This window comes from Neofelis nebulosa, chromosome 12 (genome assembly GCF_028018385.1).
Source record: "Neofelis nebulosa isolate mNeoNeb1 chromosome 12, mNeoNeb1.pri, whole genome shotgun sequence".
NCBI classification, from domain to species: domain Eukaryota; kingdom Metazoa; phylum Chordata; class Mammalia; order Carnivora; family Felidae; genus Neofelis; species Neofelis nebulosa.
In genome coordinates this window covers 47,297,428-47,320,746 of record NC_080793.1, presented here as the reverse complement: position 1 = coordinate 47,320,746, position 23,319 = coordinate 47,297,428, and the positions used below count along the sequence as shown (strand labels likewise).

The 23,319-nt window shown below is 37.8% G+C and overlaps 1 protein-coding gene across 15 annotated transcripts in view; it reads right to left on the bottom strand.

Moving 5' to 3' along the window:
• Nucleotides 1-23,319, bottom strand: part of ELAVL2 (ELAV like RNA binding protein 2) — a 165,632-nt gene that overhangs the window by 62,586 nt on the left and 79,727 nt on the right. For 6 of the 15 annotated variants that reach the window (XM_058695205.1, XM_058695202.1, XM_058695208.1 and 3 more), the window contains exons 2-3: nt 6,491-6,581; nt 3,405-3,648 (exon numbers count right to left, since the gene is read on the bottom strand). In XM_058695205.1, the coding sequence (XP_058551188.1) occupies nt 3,405-3,648; nt 6,491-6,562 (316 nt within the window). In that variant the 5' untranslated portion in view covers nt 6,563-6,581. The remainder of the gene's footprint in view (nt 1-3,404; nt 3,649-6,490; nt 6,582-23,319) is intronic. The other 9 variants (XM_058695212.1, XM_058695213.1, XM_058695216.1 and 6 more) reach the window with 3 other exon arrangements.

The following is a 23,319-nucleotide window of genomic DNA, read 5'->3' as shown; positions in this document are numbered from 1 at the left end:
GAGAAGCATGGACGTTCTTCATTTTATGTATCCCTCAGTCCTTTACTCTCAAAAATCTCTCCTTCCCCTTCTGAAGATGACACATACACCAGAAGATGCCCCTTGGTGAATTTATACAAGTTAGGGGTCTCACTATAAATTCATCAGTTAGTCCTGAAGTTCATTTTTCATGAGTTCTGGCCTCCAACAAAAGGCGAGGAGGAAATATCCCAGGAAAAAACAGAAAACCAGAATTCTGGTCCCTACTCTACTGCTTAATAGCCATGTGGTTTTGGACTAATTAGTCATTTAAACAAACCTGGGCTTCAGCTCACCTGTTATGTGAGGGAGCTGCCTAAGGTCACCTCAAGGACTTTTCTGATTCTAACATTCTATTACTGATTCCTTGCATCCTAAAATCTATTTCACTCCTCTAGAATGCAGCATCAGCAGGTGTCAAGGACTCTGAAGCGCATAAACTCAAAAGAGATGGACCGACATCAGCTAAACTGTACAAGCAGCAGTGGCTTCTCATGACGAATGCCTAGAGACAGGAAACGGGATGAAGCATAAAGCTGGGCACAAAACCAAAGAAAGGGTCTGAAAAACAACATAATAAATAGAATGTAGGCCAAAAAGAAGATTACTATATTTACTACTGAAGAGGTTTCTCAATGTATTGCTCTAATCCTCATCCTATCAAAATAGTGACATTGATTTGCCAACACCAAAACAATCTAAAAATTATACACTCTTTTTTAGGACTTAGGAAAGAGGCACACACTTTCCTACTAGACTTTTTTTTTTTTTTTTAACCTGAGATACAGTTTCCTAAATTTGGCATTATTTAAATAAGGGAAGATTTAAGAAAAATGACAAAGAGCAACTTAGATGTTTTTCCCAAAGAGTTATCTCATAGTTTTCTTACAACCCAAACAATTAATGCCCGCCTCTTACAAAAACAGAATACAAAGAGCTGGCCTGGCAGCTCCCGGGGAGGTAGGATAAATTGGATAATTAGACCCAGGAACTCAAATTTAACCCTAAAAATGTGTACTGAGAAACTACAAAAATTGGCTAATGCTAAACACCACAGGGCAGAGTCCAAATCCTCACACATTCTTTCAATCTTTCTAGATGTATTAATAGTAGCTTCTTAGAAATATAGGCCCACTTTGTAAAGTACAACCATTCAAAATCCAGTTTTAGAAACCTACCATTTACTGGACTATTTTGTTCTATACAAATATTTACTAAGACACTCAGAATTAAAAACAACGTATCTGAGGTAATCTATGCTTGCAGCTAAATGAGTCAGACCCTTCCAAACACTGTTTTAACCCATACTAAGAAGATGTCCGTGGGCTAAGTCAAAACACGGCCACTAGAAGAGTTCCTTTGTGCTCTTACTTGCCTACTCAACTTTTTAATCCATTATACAGCTCATTACCATAGATGTTCATATTTGAAACCTGCACATATTTTACTGTTACCAACAGGTTACAGAGAAGTTTCAGACTGTCTGATAATTAAATGAAAGCTTTTATATGCTCAATGTAAATCTAGTATTAAGGAGACATCCCCTAAAACAAGTTCTGTGGTCAAATAAGGCCAGAAAACTAGTTTCTTTACTGCAGGATCTTAATATGTGGTTTGTAATATGCTGATGATCTGCAGTTTGGCTCTTAAATAGGAAACTATCAAGGGAAGCATTTCTCAAACTTGTCTGTCAATGGAACATTCGTTTTAAAGAACAAGTACGGCTGTGTCTCATGAAATGAAGTTTAGAAAACATCTTTTGACCCTCATGCTCACTATGGATTTTCCTGGGTACTCCATTTGCTTACCAGAGGTTTTAAACAGAAATTTTCCATGGTGGAAAACTTAATTGGCCCCATCTTACTGAAAAGACAGGAGGGTGTTGGTGAGGGGTCAAGGAAATGGACAGCAAATACTAATGCACTTTGCCAGTATCTACCCATGTACTTCAGATCACCACGCACTACGGCTCTACCACCACTATTTATCACACTAAAGACAGGAAGGCAAAGGGTATAAAAACACACAATTCCAATTTATCCACCTGCACCATAAAACAGTTCTCGTAAAGGACTTCAGAAAGAATAACACAATTCAAGACTGACCAGAGATGAGAGATAAAAATCTTTGAGATGTTTTCTGTAGTAGATGCCTAATACAAACGACGTAGGATTTGTTTCATACTTTCATATACTCTCAGTATCATAACAAAAAATGCAACTTTTATATACCTAGTTCATGGGTTTTTTGTTGTTGTTTTGTTTTTTAACGGTAGGGATGGCTACTAAGCAATCAAACCAGAAATCACATCCTTGATGTCATGGCCTTTATGCCATTTAACACATAGTCATTTATGTCAAAGAGGTTGCAAAACTCACATATAAAGATACTGTTTTGCTAAAAAAGGTAGTAATAAAGGCCAAGAGCATGACTTTAGTCATGTAACTGACTAAAGTTCAGACTCCCGGTCCAACTCTTCACACTGCCTATAGGTATTCTTTACCCATTTCAAATATTTAGTTTTATAGTAGGAGTTACAAGCCATGTAAAGCAATTTCATATACACCATCACCCAATTTTAACATGAGCATGAGAAAGTTAGCCTTTGTACACTTCACACATTTTCCATGTTTGAAAACAACTCCTGCCGGAAGCATTAACTCTTGTATCCCAAGAACATGTTCCTCATTTAGGTTTTGGCTTCTTCTAAGAAATTAGTTGAATCTTACAAAATTCTAAGGATATTTTCCACTACCTAATATTCAAAATGTAGTATCAAAGGCCAAATTACCCATCCTTTCGTTTTTATCTTTAGGATAAGAGAAACACTCTTACACCACCTTTTCCTTTACTTATCAAGGAACAAAACATTAGATCCTACTGCACTCGAATTATATCAGTACAAATATTTATACATTGACAATGTGAACACTACCATTTACTCTGTCATATATATTATAAGCAGGACTATACAGACTTAAGGGAAAAGACATTTTAAGAGGTTTCTTCCTTCTTCCAAACAGAGTATTCTTCTTAGAACTCATTGTTAAAATGCTTAATCATATAAGCTCAGGAACTAAAACTAAAGGTCAACATGACACTTTCTGTCCCATACACACATTCTTAAAACAGTTTTCAAAGATGTTATTATACAGTTCAGGGTATATGAAAGTCTAGTTATAACATATACTGCCCATAAAAAATATTTTATGCTTTAAAAGGAAAACTCTAAAACCAAAGTTTCATGCTGCTGATGTAGTCAGTAACAGAGTATCTAGACGTGTAGAACTGCATCACTGAATGACCTACTAGAAGAAAACCCATTATTTTCTCACACCTTGAAACATAATCCTTTAAAGGTGAGTAACCTATACAAAACTGCATACCTGTTATTTTGTCTCTTACAAGTTTACAGGACTCTATCTCACCAATGCTCCCAAAGAGACTCTTTAGTTCTTCCTGTGTCATGTTCTGAGGAAGGTAGTTGACTATTAAGTTGGTCTTGCTGTCCTCTGTGTTCCCAGAGTCAACCGGTGAGGAGCAGTTGTTGTTTATGGTGGTTGGACCATTGGCTGTGTTATTGCAAGTTGGCCCATTAGACAGTTGTGTTTCCATGGCAGCAATTACCTGCTAAAAACAGAGAAAATAAGAAATGTCAGAATTCATATTTCATAAACTATTAGAGATTCCAACCAAGAATGTAAATATGTGTCACTAAATGCAAGTCGTTCTGCTGAAATTACAACAAAGCTTCAACAAAAAGTGCAACGCCTACACTAATTTCTACTTCATATATTAAGCTAGTCAATTTAAGTTCACAATTATACTTTCACATACATATTCCATACATGCACATAAAAGCACAATTTAAATGTTAAACATTCTCTAGAACCACATTCTGGGTCTACTCATATACCCTTACTCACCTGCAATGTCCACATACTCGAGAAAATTTAGTACCAAAGGGCATGGAATTAAACCCTGACTATATAATACATACTACAAGACAGAAGTGTTTAACATGCTATCAGAAAAACAAACCAAAAAATGGTCTTCCTAACTTTGAAGAGATTTTCAAGTTAGCCTAAGAGTTTCAATATTCTAAAACTGACAGACATCCATTAACTTAAAATCAAGGAGTAAGAGTATTTTAAAAAAATATAAATTTGTCAACATGTACTGTTTTGGTTACATATTGAAAATGTTTTTGATTGACAATATCTTATACCTCTTCTGTTGGTAAGAACTAAGAAAAATATCTGATGTTAAGTGTTAGGGCATGAAAAGGATTTGTAGGATAACTTGGAAAAGAAGCTCGGCATACTTAGTGTACCTTGTAGAATCTAACAAGCCATTCTTGTCAACCTTGGCAGCTAAAGATCACCAACAAGGCAACTGATCTACAGCATCAAAATAAAATCCCCAAACAATGCAGTATGGCATTCTGCCTCGACTGTGACTTTAAAAGGGAAAAAAACCAAAAACCTATCCAGTCCACCAAAACAACAATATAAAGATTTCAACTTTTGCAAACAGACCAGCCCAAGGAATTTTCATTTGAGCACATAAGCCTGTTGAAATGCAGGTAAGAAAGTATCTATAAACTCCAAATACCGGATAAGTAGCAGATTTGGGGGAAATGGCCTCAAACTGTTCAGGCTACTCTAAAAATCTACTCATTAGTAAGAAAATCTGGATCTAGTTTCCTAAAAATCAATGCTATGCTCTTTAAGCAAAAGAGTCACAAACCACGGCCCCAAATTTTCTAAAACCATCTTCCAATAGCTATCTACTTTGGACAGCCAAGATTGGGGGAAATCCAAAAATCAAAGCATCACTAAAAGAATTATCCTTTATATTTCATCCAATGCATCTCTCATCTCCACAAAGAACAACTTCTCAAAACTGACAATTCTGAATTGATGGAATGCTAGTTTTAGGGAACTTCTTTACATATAAAAGGCAAAGAATTTAAGGCAAAATTTTTTAAAAAGCAAAGTAGAGGGAAAGAGTGTTACAAGAGAAAAAAGTTTTTTTGTTTTTTTTTGTTTTTTTTTTCTTAAAAAGCATATTGTCTAAGAAAAATAAAAGGGCGCAACAGTGGATAAGCATACAGGAAGAAATCTCTACTGCCAAGAGATGTTTATAAAAGAAGGCAGCATAGGACAGATTGAGATTGGTCAACTGACCAGATTAAGACTGGTCAGACTGGACAAGAATCAGTGCTATCATGATAAAAAATCGGAGACAAAATCCAGGCCACCTATGAAATATCAAACAAACTAACTCTCTATGACTTCATTTCCTTTTCAAAGAAATGGGTTTTTCTACAAGTTGCATGCTACCTCTCTTGGTTAAGTGTTCTCAGGGAATACTTAAAGGAGTAAGGGAAAATAAATCTTTGGAAATCTGTAAGAAAAAAAAAATCTGAAAAAAAAGATATGCATTTTATTATAATTAACAAATTTATCTGAAACTGAGAAAGGAGTTTCCAAATTTCTTAACAAAGCATAACTGTTCCAGTCTGCAGAATATTAGCTGTGGGTCACTTTCCACAGCACAACTCTTGTGGAATTTACCTTTGCCCAGCATTTATGAAGACAAAAGAGTCTCAAGATTAGAGTGGCCAAAGCCAATTAAAACAAATCATTATTCAAAAGTTAGGGTATGTGTAGAAACTATGTGAACCCCAAATATGAGATTTGGACTTAACTCATTGGGATGGCATTTGAAATATAAAGTGTTCATTGACTGAAATTAGCAGGATTTAGCAAGGACAACAAACACTCCTCACTTAATTGCACATTTATTTCCATGTTCAGGTGGCAAGAATGAGCTCCTAAGCCAACATTCAAGTGAACAGCTGCAGTAGGCTGTGTGTGCTGAAAATTACAGCATCTCTCAGCTATAGGACCATCTGCTCAGAATAAAATGATACTAATGTGCTATATTTTACAAATAATGCATATTCCATTGATAGGCTCAACACAACTGTTCACAGAATGCAAACTCTTTCAACAGTTACTGGGCAAATAATTTTCAGCCAGATTTACAATTTCAACAATTTTTTTTGAGCATCAGGAATTGTAAATAACTTCAAAATTTAGTAACCAAAAAAATACATAGTAAACAGAATGTAAAGAATTACGGTAACTTAGTATTCAGACCATACCAAAACTTTTTTGTTTTGTTTTTTTTAAAAAAAGCTTGTCACTCTTTTCTTTGAGTCTGCACTAAATCCTAATTTTGATTATAAAAAGTTACATACAAAAGCATGGTTCTGATGCTACATATACCACTGTGGTTAAAATTGCAATGTGCTTTAAATCCTAATGATGGCCATACCGCAATAGGTTAAATGTAAGAATAATTAGTATGCCAAATGAAAAGTTCAAGTGTTTGGTATGGCCTCAGCACTCCTGCAACATGCTAAAAAAAGTAGCCTACAGAATTTAAGAAAAATCCCACAGACCCCAGTCCAAGGCTCTGCTGCCCACGAACCACTTCTAAGCAGAGAAGCCACATCACACAGTCTGACTGCCATGTTAGTTTGGAGTTGCCGTCTGCAATATGGACACAAAAAGTACCGTATGTTAGATGAGCAAGATAATGCAACAAATCAGTTTGTACAAAATTTACAGTGATTGTATTGATATTCCCAGCACGTCCATGCAGTGTGGCTTAATTGAATTTGAGGCAATTCCAATCTAATCTTTCCAAATTCATTTTAACATGTAGTTTTCTTGCACAAATTAAGCATTTTTAATTAAGAGCCTGATTTTCAAACAGCATTAACTAGTTACCTTGACATCTATCCTCAAGAACTACCTTAAACCACATCTCAAAAAAAAATTTTAGATAAAATGAAGCAAAACACTGCATGCTGTCCTGTCTTTTAAGGATGTGGGAGAAGGAAGGAAATGTGAATGAAATTTATAGTGAGAAAAGGCTGTCATGCAATTCGTAAGTGAATGCTTTGACTAAAAGTGCTTTTTCCCCAAAATATCAGAGAGGCATTAAAGGAAGCTATATTTGCCCACACTGTTACATTATACTATAAATGATCCTTAATCCTGGGACTCAAAATTAAAAGTGAATTGAAACCCTGTGAGGTTATTCTGCCACTATAGTCCAACTGATCTCTAACAGTTTCACTGAGAATTGTTCACATATACTAAAAGGCAGTAAACCAGCATCTTTCAATTGAAATAATTGGACCAATAAATAGGATTGTTTGGAGTAATGCTTATACAGGATGTCAGCTCTGTCCCTGAACGAAATCAAGTGAATATTTTTTAATATGTAAATTGTAAACGCAGCACGATTTGAAATTAGTGCTGCTATGAGGCCTCCAATATAGTTAATGAGCCATTTACCACTTATTACAACTTGCCCAAATACTAAACAGAACCACAATATTGGCACAAAAGCCAAAGTTTACATTTTAGCCATATATGCAGATCCTTTAAATGGTCAACAGAATATTCAGAAAAACTTAAGTCTCTGAAAATATACAATGAGTAACAAAGGAGGGCCAAAAACATATTTTACTTGGGTATCTATGATTATAAAAATTTCATCCATAGAGTTAAACCTGGCTGTAAAGTGATTTACTCTTGATGCGAGTGATGACATTCATTAACATGTAACAATGGATTCCATTTTCTGGCATCTACGAAAACAGTTTAACATGCACTTTACAGGATGCCATGAAAATGTTTTACACTTCTTCCCTTCTCCCACTGTTACCAGGGAATTCAGTTGGATTCTATGTTTTTTATTTAAAAGAAAAAAGACCTACTTATAGTTGAACTAATCTGTGAAAAAATAAAGTGCTTTTTATACCCGTGAAATATTTTGACAAGAACCTAATTGTAGTTAGCCCACATGGTAGAAGTAGGACCACACCCAAAAGGTTCAACCAGGCTTAAATTTATGTCCTGAATACCCTTGGGAATTAATATCTCAACACTCTTCACTACATAAAACCATAGATTCACATTTAATGGCCTCAGTCCCTTCTATTCCATAGGAGGCGACGCTAATAAGCTAAGCTATTGACACCCCTCTTTCTGAAAGCCCCAGGGATGTGAACAATCACTTTATTGCACCAACTAGCTAGGAAGGCTGTGTATGGAAAATGATTCTACTGCACTTTTACATTTCAAGCACCCCAGACAGTTTCTCTGCTTGAGGCAGACACATACCTTTATGGGAAGTTATAAATAAGTTGCTCACATGGCCCTTACCTTTATGCTGGCCAACAATTCAGTTACTAAAAATGTAAAGCTACTTCCCCTTCACTTAAGGACAGGCGATTCTGCTCTACTCAATCTACCACAGACAACCGGCCTGCACTATTTATAGATTCTATTGGCTCTGAAACCCTTTGGAAAAGGGGGGGGGGGGGGGGGGGCCACATTCCAGTATCACAAAACCATTCATTTTAAAGCTTAAAAAATACTGTTTCAATATATGTTCACATCTTAATTTAGACATCAATTGTGCCAGTTAAGACTGCTTTTTCTCCTGTTATTCTCCATGTAATAATTTATGAAAAGGCACCTTAGCAAAGATCAATCTAGAATATTCTAAACTTTTCCCTGGGCTCCAAGAGATAGAGGAGGTGTTAGTTTGGTGGAAGCATGATTTTACTGGGGGGTGGGGTGGGGGGGTGGGAGGGGGCAAAGAAGGACAACCTCTGTCTTTGCATTCACTGTTATTTCCAAAACTCCATAAAGACTTTTTTTTAATTGATTTTTCCCCATTTTTACTTAAATTGCCTTGTGTATACTTTCATTTCTAAAGTTTCTTACACTAATGGATTTTAGGAAACCAATATTATCGCTCCATTTCTCCTATCTGGGAACAACAGTTTTCTGGTCACGTGAGAGAAAAGAAAAACTCCCTATTTTCCAAACTTCCTAATACAAAGTTCTGAAAACTAAGGTTCATCAGTTTCTTTCCTATTTTCAACCTCTTGCAGACAGCCACCAAACAAGACAGACTTAATCAAAAACATCCTAAATATATTTTGAGAATTCTTCATTAAGTACAATGTCTGCAAAGGAAAAAAAGGGTTTCTAAGACCTAGATCCCAACTGATTTGGGGACCAGACCTCAGGTTAAAGTCATAGCAGGACCACTGAAAGACCACTGCACATCCCCTGGTGAGGCCTGTCCAACTGCCTAGACTCCTCCACTGTCATGGATTTCTGTCCACCTCTGGGCCCTCATGTTTCATCTGAACCACTGAATTACAACCTTCCCAAAGGTCCCTCATGAGGCTAATCCACACTAACACTACTACTTCCTAATGGATTTTCCTAAACCCTCAATAGCTCCCTGCTGTCTATCAAAGTAAGTACAAACTACTTGTGGTATAAACAGTATAAGCATCTGGGACCTTCTACAACTGCTTTTACCAGCCAATGTATTCAAGCACCTAAGTATCTGAACCACTCCTTGTGCCTCAAACAGTCGCAGTACATGCAAAGCCATACATTCTCTGGCTTTGCTCATGCAACTCAATCTGTCTAGAAGGCCCCCAGCCATACCCACCACACATCCATATCACTGGTTGTAAGCATTTGAAAATATACCTAAAGATAAGAACAGTTTTTTTTTTTTTAAAGCTGAGCATGAAAGGGCAATGACCTCCCTTAAAGGCATGCAAACTTAGCTTTTTTTCTCTCTCTCACCTCAAGTATTTCAAACCAGAGATAATTATGAAAGCATATTTTCAATTTTTGGCGCACTCCATCAGCCACCCTTACCCACTACAATCCAAATTCTTATTAAACGGCATAAAAAGAGAAACTACCTTGATCAGTTGTGTACTTTTATTTCAAGAGTCTATCGTGCCAAACTGCCAACTACAAAAAAGCTGGAAGCCAAGACAAAAACATGGAATAAATGTGATCCAAGCCTCTGGCCAACAGGATTACAGAGATGTGGCGTCTGGAATCTGGGTCTAACTTGAGGAAAATGGCAGAAGCAGAGGTAGATGTGAGGAAAAATAAACAGACCTTCTAACACAAAGGTGCTTTAAAAAGCATCAAAACTAAGTTATGGATCTCAAATGGTTTTAATTTGATACAGACTAGAAAAGTTTAAGCAAATATAAAAGGCAACATCTCTAAAAAGAATCATGGCCAAGGTCAAGGGCAAGCATTTCTCTCACACCTTGAAAGATCCAGCTTGGATAAAGTGACATTGGTCTGGACACTTATTTGCAAACTAGCAGGTTCTCAGTATCTCCAGTAGCATAGCACCAGGGGAGAAATCAGGGTAGTGCAAAGCCTTTCCTCTGACCACAAACCTCTCTGAAGACCAAGTTACAAGGTAAGCAGAAGGCACTGGTCTCTAAAGTTTAAGAAAAGAAACTACCAAAATAAAAACAGAAACCTTGGCCCCAAAGCATTTTCTTTTGGGGAACTCCAGGCAGGGAGCTAAAGCACTCAAAATAGTGGAGTAATGAGAACTTACAGATAAGCGTGGGTAAGCGACTGATGGGGCCATCTACCTAGCAGATATATGCCCACATAATAATTTTCATCTTTACCACTAAAATGGCATTTTCAGGATATATTCCAGCATTTCAGGATATATTTAAGCCAAGGGAAGAACTCAACCAAGCATTAAGATCATGGGGCTGATGTGTCAACTACAGGAATGAGCCATTAGTTTGTTTTCTTTAAACCTCTTTACTTTCCTTTGTGGTTCCTAAAATAATACAGGTTTGTGGTTTCAAACTTCATGTGATTTCCTCAATCCTAAAATCTGTCAATTCCCCACCCCACCCCCATACCTGTTAGCTGCCTCATAGGCTCTACGGATTCCTCAGCCTTGTCAGGCTCAGATTTTTGGCTTTTGGGCTAACAAGGGTCCAAGAGCTGCCAGAGACAATACACTGAACAGCTGCAGGAGTCACAGGGAGAATGTTCTTTGGCAATGAACACCAACATTTCTCTGTCTCTTGGCCCTTTATGGCTCCTACAGACAAGAGAGTGTTTCCGACGCCACTCTTTCTGAGGTTTTGTGGTTCTAGAGCTGGCAGGACTAAAACCTTTGAGGTTAGAAAGGAAAGCTAATGAATGTAGGAGTCCCAAGTCCTTCCCTTCATTCTACGTCCATTTCAGGTATCCATGCTGGGCAACAGAAAAGTAAAGCTCTGGTGAAAAAGATTTGCTTAAGATTCACACACTGTTCATTTGTTCATTCATTCATTCATTCATTCATTCAAACATTTGTACACAAGTCCCATGACCTAACGACTGTCCTAGGTACTTGAGATACAGTAATGAAGATGAATCCTGGAGTGTACATTTGCAATAGGAGGTGTGTGCAGCAGACTGAAAATGAACATATAAAAGACAATAGAACAGCTATAAGGAAGTGAGGAATGGAATAAAAAAAAAAAAAAAGGTAGAGCCAAGTAGGGATTGAGAATGAAGAGAGGGGTAGTTTCCAGCATTAAACAGTAGGCATCCTTGAGTAGGTGAACTCTGACCAAGATCTGGAAGAGATATGAATTAGCCACTGTGCTGGGCAGAATAATGGCCCACTTTGGCTGTCCACATCCTAATCCCTAAAATCAGTGAAGGTTATGTTTACATGACAAGGGGGATTTAAATTGCAGACAGAATTAAGACTGCTAATCAAATGACTCTGAGTTGGGGAGATTATCCTAGATTACCCACGTAGGGCCAGTGTAAGCAGAAGAGTTGTTATAAATGGAAGAGGAAGGCTGGAGGGTCAGTGTCAGAGTAATGCAGCATGAAAAAGACTCAAATGGCTTTGAAGATGGGAGAGAGCCACCAACATAAGAGTACGGGCAGCCTCCAAAAGCTGGAAAAGGCAAGGAAAGAGATTCTCCCCTGGAGACTCCAAAAGAAATGTAGCACTGCCAACACCTTACTCATAGCCCAGTGAGACCCACTTTGGGGGAACTCTGACCTTCAGAACCAGAATAGAACAAATTTGCATTGTTTTAAGAAGCAAATTCATGAGTATTTGTTAGAAATGTAATAGTAAACAAATAAATCCCCGTGGGGATGTCCAGAGAAGCACTCCAGGCAGAGACCAGCTAGGCTGAAGCTAAATGTAGTAAGAGGGATAGGAATCAATGAGGCAGTAGGGCCAGACCATAGAAGCCTTTGGAGGTATAGGGAAAAAGAAAGGTTTCTTTGACCCTCTTAGGGCCCCTGACTGGGTTTGAAAATTAGACTAGCAAAGACAGAGTAACAGGAGAAAAACATACAAATTTTATTGAACTTTTTACATGTACGTGGGAGCCTTTGCAAGAAAATAAAGACTGAAAGAAGTGACTAGAGCAGGAAGCTTTTATACCTTTTAGACAAAGAGTACTTTTGTGAAGACCTGACAAGGCAAAGGGTTTGGGGCTAGGGGTATTAAGTGATGAAGTAACTAGGAAGACAAGGGTTAGTTGAACAAGGTTTGTCTGTACTATTTCTCAGCCCCCAATTCCCAGTCTCTGGTGCTTGGTGCTAAGAATTTCTTCCTTCCCAGTACTATGAGGATACCTTTCACAGAAGAGTTTTATGACCTCTTTCAGGGAGGAAGGGGCAGTGGTGGGCAGGGTGACCTTTCTGCTTCTGTGTTCCCAAACTCCTGCAACTTCAGATACTCAATATGCCAAGGTTCCCTATTTTCAGGGAGTGTGTCCTGAACTCCATCAGAGACCACTATAAGAAGATTTTGAGAACAACAGCATGTGGCTCTTATAAAAACAAATCACATATGATTGTCTAGGAGGACTCAGCCACTTTGGAAGCAGGAAGACCTATCGAGAAACAACTCCCGTTAACCCTGGTATAGAATGACAATGACTCAGGGTGCCTGGGTGGATCAGTCGGTTAAGCATCCGACTCTTGATTTTAGCTCAGATCATGGTTTGTGGACTACAGCTCTGCATCCGGCTCTGTGATGGCAGCACAGCCCTCTCTCAAAATAAATAAAACATTAAAAAAAAAAACAAAAAGAACCCACCCAGAATGGCAGTGACTCCAGCCAAGGTGATACTAGAGGATATATGGTAGGTACATGGTATATGAGGATATACCCAGAAGGAAACTGTTACTAATGTGTTACTTTAATTACATTATTAAACTGTTTAAATCCATGATCAAGGAACTGGTTTGATTCTAGATGCTCACAGGCTCACCAACCACCAATGCATTTATTAAGATGTGGGCACTAAGAATACAAGATGACTAAGCAACAGAAGGGCTTTCTATAGAAAGGGCAGGGGTGGGGTGAGGGGGAGTCTCCTTAAGGACATCCAACACATAAAAACTGAGTTTACGAATATTAAATCAAGAGTTATTCATTCTATATATGGATTCACTGCAGAAGAGTTCAGTGATTAATTTAGTGTGTTAAACTAAGGAACTAAAAAATGGGAGTCACTTGTGCTATGCCCCACATAGCAAACCAAACCAAACCAAAACTTAGTTCCTAATCTGATGCAGTTTCAACCTCTCCCAGAAATGTAACCTTAAACCAGTAAATGTGGAATCGTCCGTTCGGCACTAGTGAGGTAATCCACCAAACAGACCCCTTTTAACCCCCAAAGAAGGATGAGGTAACCCACGCTTTTCCTTGTCCCTGTCACTTTCTGCTTACAAAAGACTCCCACTTTGTTCAGCTCTTTGGAGCTCCTTTGTGCCTGCTAGATGGGATGCTGCCCAATTCAGAAATAGCTGAATAAAGCCAGTAAGATCTTTGAAGTTTATTCAGCTGAATTTTTTGTTTGTTTTGATTTGGTGGCAGTACAAGATGTGTAAGCGAACTTCTGATGACACGCAGGGACTACGAGGAACACAGGAGTAGCACCGGCAAACCCCTGAGTTCTAGGTCTTTCTCACCATTCCTAAAGGCCATGGGTAAGTTCCTCTTAGTTCTGAACATCACTCCCTGCAGCAAGCTCCCAAACTAACTGGCTTTTCAGTTGGGGGCAGGTCGGCTTGTACCAGCAGATGGTTCCACCAGGAACCCAAGCCCCTTCCGCTGGTTCAGTCCACAATTTCCCCTTTTGGGAACCCAGTCCAGTACACATTCTCATTTTTAACGTCTGCTGGTTTAGTCCGTTCCCCAGTTCCAGGTTGGGAACTGCTGCTGGTATACTGCAGCTGTCTCTTGGCCAATGGGCAAGAACATCCCTTGGCTACTGCCAGTGTGTTAAGGTGAACCTTTGTCCTGTTTGTATAGATAAAGGCTACTGCTAATAGGAATCTCGGGGGTTGTGGGGGGGGGGGGGGAGACCACAAAAATTGGTGTATACAGGTGAAGCACTTGAAAGCCATTAAGAGCCCTCACCACCTAACTTGAAGACTCCTATCTTATGTTAAGCTGTTTACATAAATGTTTGGATTAACGGTAGGTCACCTGCTAACCTCAAGAAAATTTCCATGTAATGAGGTACACTGTAAGACATCACAAAATTCCCAACCCAGCAGCACATCCCTTTCAGCTATTAGTTTGGCTCTAAGAGATCTAAAGGCTTAGATAAAAACAAAATTTAAATCAAATTTAAAAAACTAAATCATAAAGAGATCTTTACATTCTAAAAAGTGAATCAAGACACATTCTAGCATACCTATTTTAAGTTCTAAGAACTATTGTCCCAGAAGCTGTAAAGACCTACAAAAATGAGAAAATCTTACTAAAAATAACCTAGAATTAGGGAACCTCATTGTGTGTTATCCAGAGAACTTAGCCCGATAACCATCAAGTTAGGGGCCCCTAAATACCACAGAGCAGAAATATGGGCTGCACATACTCCATCTGAGGCAGATATGGCTGGGCAGAAATGTGGTTTGCACTCCACTGTGGCAAAGGGTCCTACCAAACTGCTGTCAGTCCCAGCAGGGAAACTCCAGTGGTCATTATGAAAAATGTTCCAATTAGTAAAATCACTTAAGAGGTGCACTTAAAAGTAAGGGCTCCCAGATTAAGCAAACAGAATGAGATACCTATTTTAACTCCTATGCAGAAGCCTCCAAAGGTTTCAAGATTCCAAAATAGCTTCATTGAAAGATTCAATGTAAAATGCTAATGACAAATTAAAGACACAATAGGTATCTATCTAAAACACAAGACCTCAAGATGAATGCCAACTCCTACTGCTCCCCTCTATCCTTCCTAATGCAAGTACTCATTCCAGTAATCCTGTCTCAACTGTCTTTCTACCTCTAAAAAGGTTACAAGACCCTAAAATAAAACAAACAAAACTCTGCCAAGTTAATGGACAAACTTCAGGAAGGTTATTTTTATCAAACAACAACCACAAAAGAGGAAAAAGTCAATTAAAACTTGGACAAAATGAGAAATTCTTTCACAGGTTTTCCCAGCAAATATTAGTAAAACGTTTTAGCAATCTGAGCAAGTAATCTCAATTTATCTTACCTACCAGAACAACTTAGATCCAACTTCTTTCATAACTAATGAATTTTGGACTATTACATCTGATTCACAGCAGTAATTTTAAAATAGAAGCTATATGGGTGGCCCAGTCAGTTAAGCATCCAACTTTCACTTAGGTCATGATCTCACAGCTCGTGAGTTCAAGCCCCGCATGGGACTCTGTGCTGACAGCTCAGAGCCTGGAGCCTGCTTCAGATTCTGTGTCTCCATCTCTCTTTGCCCCTCCCCTGCTCATGCTCACACTCGCGTGCGTGCGCTCTCTCTCTCAAAAATAAATAAACATTAAAAAAATTAAAAAAAAAAAAAAAGCTATATGGTCTCTGTTTGCATCTGTCTATATATGTGTCTACACATTATACACGTGGTATTTTCTACCTCCAGATGATAGTGCCAAAAATTAATTTGTAAAAGAACTCTATTTAACTGACAAAGAAAACTAAGTGCTTATATGAATTAAAGCATTCTTAAAATTCTCATAAATATAACAAGAAACTGACTCAATTATTTTTCAGGTTCATGGATCTAGGAAAATATTCAGTATTAAAGCTAATTGTAAGTTTCTTTAAAATAAACACATCTTTAGAGTTATCAACACTGAATATAACAGAGACATACAACTTTTATTCTACCTGGATTTATTTGTCAAATAAGTTCATTGTTTTCTCGGTTTTAAAACCTATCAGCAAGAGAAATAACTTGGTATGATGAAATTTTCATAAGTAACCTAAACATAATTATTGACAACAAGTAAATTAAATAGATGTAAGCAAGATAAACGTTCTTAGGTAAATTTTTTAATAGTCTCCCCAAATCTTCTTGGTAACCTGAAATCTTACAGTTTTGCTAAACTAAATTAAGTGATGAGTGGTTAATATCTAAATCATTTGCAAATATGATAAAACACAAGAACATTAATTACTAAAAATAGGCTTATCCACTTTTGGCTTCCTTTACAGAGGAACTCAAGATATTTTGGGTCTATTAGTAAACACGTTTTGTGCCATGCTGAGAAATTTACTATGAGAAACATGTTTCCAAAAATTATAAAAAGTATTTATAAGTTTGCCAACCCACAGAATTCTAATGCTAAAAGACAATTCACAGTTGTGTACTTCTTTATTTTTACTAGAAATTAAGGCTTTTAAACATTAAGAATTCTAACATGTAAGTAAATCTACCAGAAATAATAAGGAAAACAACTATGTATTCAAGGAAAACAGGATACGGGTTTTGTTTGTTTGGGTTAGAAAAGGCATGAGGTTTGAAAATGGGTTTCTGTGAAGGGAAAATGAGACAAATTTGTCCCAAAGTAAAACTGGTTACTTAAAAATGGAATAAGGGAAAATAAAGGACAAATTAAATAGAAAGTCAGGAAGAGAAAAAGTGAATCCTATCTTGTTTGGATCAGTTGATTAAAATTAAATGAATTTATTATAAAGGTTATAAAATTAACCTTTAAAACAAGTAGTGTACTTATACAAAACTAAAACTTATTTTCCTTCAACTGCTAAAAACACAGTTTTCTTGGACTACTGGTCTGCTCCTGATAAGAAATTTTGATAACGTTTTTCTTTACCTTTTAAGCAGACTGCCTGAAAAACAAAAATTTCATGTCTTGTCACAGTAATTTTCTGTTTCAATGCCGTTTTTATCAGGTCCTTGATTATTTCTGAAAAGTCAGTCCTCCTTATTAAACGAGAGCTAAGGTTTTTTTACAATCATTTAACTTTCTGTATTTGCACTCAAAGTCTTTAATCACCACTATGGTTAAATGGTTAAGTATTGTTTCAAAGTGACCTATGATCCTACGTGACCAAATGTTTTAAAACCTTTTTGATATTTTTGATAAACTTCACAAAATCAAATTCTAAATGAAGTCTTTTTGACCTCAAACTAACTTGGGATTTTTCAGAGGATCCCTGAACATCTCAAAAGATATGGCTTCTGTCCTTATAAAAAGAGAGATGTTAAACTAATTAGACTTACATGATAAAATTATATGGGAAGCATTGTCAAGAATACAAAGCCTTTTTATGTTGTATTTGTATAGACAGGATGTTAGGACTCCCAAAATCATACGAAACTCCAAGAAATCTGATATATCTTAGTATAATGTTATCAGTCATAATTCCAGTTATTATTGGGGCACCTGGGTAGCTCAGTCAGTTGAGCATCTGACTTTTGATTTAAGCTCAGGTCGTGACCCTAGGGTTGTGGGAACAAGACTCCATCGGGCTCTGCGCTAAGCATGGAGCCTGCTTAAGATATTCTCTTTCTCCCCCCGCCCCCACTCGTGCTCTCTAAAATAAAACAATTAAATAATTCCAGGTATTATCTTAAATGTTGTATATCACAAAAATAACCAAATTTCCTTGTCAATTCCATCATGATGGAATACTCAGATCTATAAAACATGAAATCATTTTTAAGACTTTTGTCATTTGCAGAGGTACTGTTTTACTCTGATGCTTCTGCAAAAGAATTCCTGTAAAGTGCTTCATCTTCAAGGAGATTCATGGAAAGCACTTTGACAAGTACAAGTTTCTGTTAACTTTAAGATCATAAAACTTAACTGGGTAAAAATCACCAGAACTAATGGGAAAACTGGATTCAAGCAGAACAAGTATTAATGAAAGGTGACTCTAATTTTTATGATTTTTGTCTCAAAATATTGTTGGTTCCTTATTATTTTGATTTTGTAGATTTAAGGAAAACTTTATTTTCTTAATCTATGACTTACAGCAATTTGGTAAAGCATACCTTTGTAAACAAAGAGAAAACATTTATTTTTTTCTCCCTACCTAATCTCTCCAAAATTCAGAAACTCTGGAGTATCCTTTTCATGGCAGTATAGAGATTTACATGATTTCAGTAAGAATCTGTTCCTCCTTGCACCTGAACACAAATGGAAACACTAACCAAATTACCAAAGCAATGGGTGGAATGGTATTACAGGTAAAATGTGATGAGATGAAGAGTCCTTAGAATGGCTTCTTGGTCTCAGGTTTTTCAGAATCTAATAGAAGATTGCTTAAAAGTTCCAGCAAAGGAGTCTTAAAAAGAGTTCATATGGTCAACCACTCTCCTTGCTGCACTTATGTCAGGCCAAGTTAAATACAAATAATGAGTTTTACTGTAATAATCTCTGCCGGGGCAGAGGGGATAGGGGTAACTATAGAGAGAAAAATTGTTTACACCTCTGTTGATATTAAATTCTAATCCCATCATTGTCTTTGAGACTATAAACATGTAGAACGGACTAGATCCTAAATTCTAGTTTCCTCAAATATTTGGCTATGACTCTCCAAACCAACGTTTCAAGTCGCCCCTCCACTCTTTCTGATTTGGAATCACTAAGAACAAAGACCATCCCTAAAATCCCCTTAGAAAGAAAGTATACCAGGTCCTCCTTACTAGCCAGATAGCAGCCAAACTTCAGGGACTGAAACCTCAGGCGCCTATTTCACAGCTAAAGGTGGCTTTACCTGACATCTGTGGTCCTGTACAAACACTGGAGACCTTCAAATCAAATTGCCAAGGAAGAAAAGTAGCTGACATCAATGTAGACTGCTTCCTCCCAAGACAATGAATCAAGACTTCATACTTTAACTAAACATGAAACCCTTTCGTCTTCTCTTTTCTTTACCCTGGCATTGGGCTGGAAAGAGAACACCATCATCTCTATCTACCAGGCCACTGCTAAGGGGGTTAAACTTTCAGACTGCTGGATTTATCAAGAAAAACTCCAATCTGTTCTAAGGACCCCCCCTCCCCAAGGCCATTTCCCAGAACCTTGGGTCCAGCTCTGCATGAAGAAAGGGCCATAAAGGCAAGGCTAACCAGAATAAAACCACCTGTGTGGTCCAGACTCTACAGGCCTCCATGGTTGTTACTTTTCCTGTCCTAGGCCACAGACTCAAATGGGAATTACCAAGAGGCATTCATGATTCAGAATTAGCTTCCTTTGGCAGATCAATGCTCCACTGGCTAGACATAAATGTAAATGAGGCTATGGTCAGTACCTCCTCCTTAACTCTTTAAAGTATTGCAGAATCTGCTGCTAAAACAACAGGTGCCCAGCAAAAATCCTTAGACTTTCTGGCCAAAGTTGTTCTTGATAATTAAGACAGCCCTTAATTATCTTTGAGCTCAGCAAGGAGATATCTGTGCTATAGCTAAAACCACCTACTAATCTTGGATTAACACTTCTTGGGAAGTTGAAACTCCGTGACATAAGATTATATGAGCCCCATGACTTAGAAAAATGAACCCTTCGATCCCTTCTTTGACTTACTTGATTTTGATTGCTTTGGGTCTTAGAGACCATTGCTTCAAAGTACACTCCAAACATGGGAATTTTTCTGCTTATAATAATCATAGTAGTCTCCCTAGCATGCTATATTCTCTGAAAAGCTATAAATGCCTGTCCACAGCTGCTAAGCACCAAGAGAATGATCTCCCTAAGAAAGGACCATTAAAAAAAGTAAACAAGAGAATGACCAACTTAAAAGTTGTGAACCTTGGGCGCCTGGGTGGCGCAGTCGGTTAAGCGTCCGACTTCAGCCAGGTCACGATCTCGCGGTCCGTGAGTTCGAGCCCCGCGTCAGGCTCTGGGCTGATGGCTCGGAGCCTGGAGCCTGTTTCCGATTCTGTGTCTCCCTCTCTCTCTGCCCCTCCCCCGTTCATGCTCTGTCTCTCTCTGTCCCAAAAATAAATAAAAAAGCGTTGAAAAAAAAAAATTTAAAAAAAAAAAAAAAAAAAAAAAAAAGTTGTGAACCTGAAGTAATGGTTTGTAACATTATAGCCATTAAAAGCAAAAATCATCATGGCCATGAATACCACACAGATGTTCAACAAAAAGTTCAAGAACTTCAGAGTAGTAGCTGAGAGTGGTGGTAATCATTTAATTTTCTTTTTTTTTTTTTTTTTTTGAGAGAGAGCGTATGCACCAGCAGGGGAAAGGAGCAGAGATGGAGAGAGAGAGGGAATCTCAAAGAGGCTTCATGCTCAGCTTCAAGCCCAACTCAGGGCTCAATCCCACAACCCTAGGATCATGACCTTAGTCTAAATCTGAGTTAGGATGCTCAACTGACTGAGGCATCCAGTCACCCCGCCTTGAATTTGTATTACACTTTTCCTTTCATCACATGAGAGTGTGATCAAAAGGGGCGGGGGGGGGGGGGGAGGAGGGGGGCATTGTTAAAAGAGAGAAAAAAACAGGTCCAAAATAGTGTCACTTGTGCTAAGTCCCGTATCAGGAAACCAAGACTTAATACCGAACCTAATTACAACTTCAACCTCTCCCAGGAATGTAACCTTAAACTTGTAAATCTGCAATTTCCTGGTCAGCACTAGTGAGGTAATCCACCTAATCTACCCCTTCTGTCCCCCAGAGAAATATGAGGAAATCCACTCTTTCCCTATTCCTGTCCCCTTCTGCCTATAAAAGTCTCCCATTTTATCCAGTTCTTCAGAGCTCCTTTCTGTCTCCTAGATGGGATACTGCCCAATTCAGGAATCACTGAATAAAGCCAATAAGGTCTTTAAAGTTTACTCAGTTTTGGTTTTTTTGCAAACAGCAAATGTAAAAATTTTTTAAATCAGAGAAACTTAAAAGACACAACTACTGAACACAGTACATCAGGAATTGATTCATAACCCTTGAGATCCCCTCTTAAAGCTGTCAGAATTCAAACTAATATCTCAACATTCCTCCCAAAAGTTTAAAAACAAAACAGATGACAGTAATGAGAGTAAGTTACACTTTGTGCAATGGAAATAGGCTTTACAATACATATTCTTCAAAAGAGCCATTTATTCACCTCCAGAACAGTGCAAGTTAAGCCAGGGGTTAACTCAATCCTGGTTACAGGCTGGAAAACACTACCTTCCAGTGATGAATCATTCCAACCTCATTCTTTCATCCTAACCTCAGTGGGCCTAATTAATTTCCATGCCATTATTTGGCTATAGAACCTAAAAAGAGATATGAGCATAATAAGAATAAAATCAACTACTCCCACAGTTTTGTAGCAGGGTTCTTGTTTGGTATAGGCAGATAAATTTGAATTGCTAAATTAAGACAGTTAACATAGTAATCAACATAGAAATTGGATTAACTTCACATTCTTCCACTAAAGTCACTGGCTAAAGGGAACCCCTCAGGGTAGTAACAAATTGTGAAAGGCTGATTGGAAATCCTCAAATTAATCCCAGTAGTTGAGGGTTTTCATTAGGTAGGTTAAAAAACACAGCTCTTCTGTAGGATACAGACACTAAAACACAGTCATATTCAAACTCCAAAAGAGAAACTATGCCTAGTCTTAAGTGGAACGAAGACAAGGAAGGTTTATGGTCACAAATATTTTTAACTCACAAGTGTTATAAAGGGCCACAATACTCCATCTGGCCACTAAGGTTAACATTTTAGTCTTCACTGCCATTTAACAAGACTTATGACAGAAAGCCAGAAACTTTAGTTAGTATTTAATCCCTACTGGCTTATACCAAAATAAAGGCATCTAAAATGTCAACAAAACAAGGTACATTTCCCTAATAATGTTGGGAGGCTACAAATGTTTCTGTTGGACTTCAGAAAAACTGAAAATAAAGAGCAGCTATCCTCGGACATAGAAATCTTGTAATTCATTACTGCACTGTGCAGAGTAGAACAAGGGTTCTCAACCTGCCCCCTGTAGGACAAAGGACGGTGGGAGCATAAACCTTGATCAATACAAAGGGCCAGCTTCCTTCCTCTCTGAAATGGAGATCATCTCACTGGTACTCGCCTATAAAATATTTTTCTTTTAAACTGATGTTTAAAGTACTGACATTCCCAAGAGATATATACTTTTGATTTAGAAACATGACTATGAATTATTTAGTATGGAAAGTTGAAGCATCTTAAAAAACAAGATTCACACTAAGAAAGATACTTTATTTCCTTTGGTCCACCTCTTCCCCCTCCTCCCTGAAAGACAGCTCTCTTTAAAAGCTACATCCCAGCTGGAAAAGGAAAAAAACAAAAAACAACAACAACAAAAAAAAAAACAGCACTTAGGTACATCTGTGGCTTCTTACAGTAATTAAACTCCTAGTTATTTATTACATTTCAAGAGGAGATTTTCGGGGTGGGAGGCTGCTAGGGTAAGAACTGACATTCAGTTAAAGTGTTATTTTTACTCCTAGTGATTCCAACTAAGAGGTGGGGGTGCTGAGGGAAAGGATCACAAAGAAATTTCTGGTTAATCTCCTGCCCAAGAATGTGTGTAAGAGCTAATACTTGAGAAGAGAACACAAAATTAATACTATACACTACAGATCAGTTAAGGCCTTTCTTAACCTCAGACCCAGTCTGTGTATTATATCCAAAACAGGCACATACGCCCAATCCCAGATCTCAGATACCTCTCCAACAGGGAAAGGAGTCAAAGTGTTTGCCTTACCTATCAGTGGCTGTCACTTCAGCTTTGGTCAGATTTCCCTTTTGCAAGTTATTTTAAGGTCACTAAAGTAATGCACATTAAAAAAAAATTTTTTTTTTTAATGTTTATTTTAAAGAGAGAAAGAGACGTAGAGACAGCATGAGCAGGGGGGGAAAGAAAAGAGAATGAGGGGCAGAAAAGAGAGTGAGACACAGAATCCAAAGCAGGCTCCAGGCTCTGAGCTCTCAGCACAGAGCCTGACAGGAGGCTCCAACTCACGGACACAAGATCATGACCTGAACCAAAGTCAGATGCTTAACCAACTGAGCCACCTAAGCGCTCCAAGTAAAGCACATTTTAAATAAATGCTTAAGGATTTCTAAAAGTACACTGGTGCAAGTCCCCTGGTTGTATAAATGAACAATGAGGC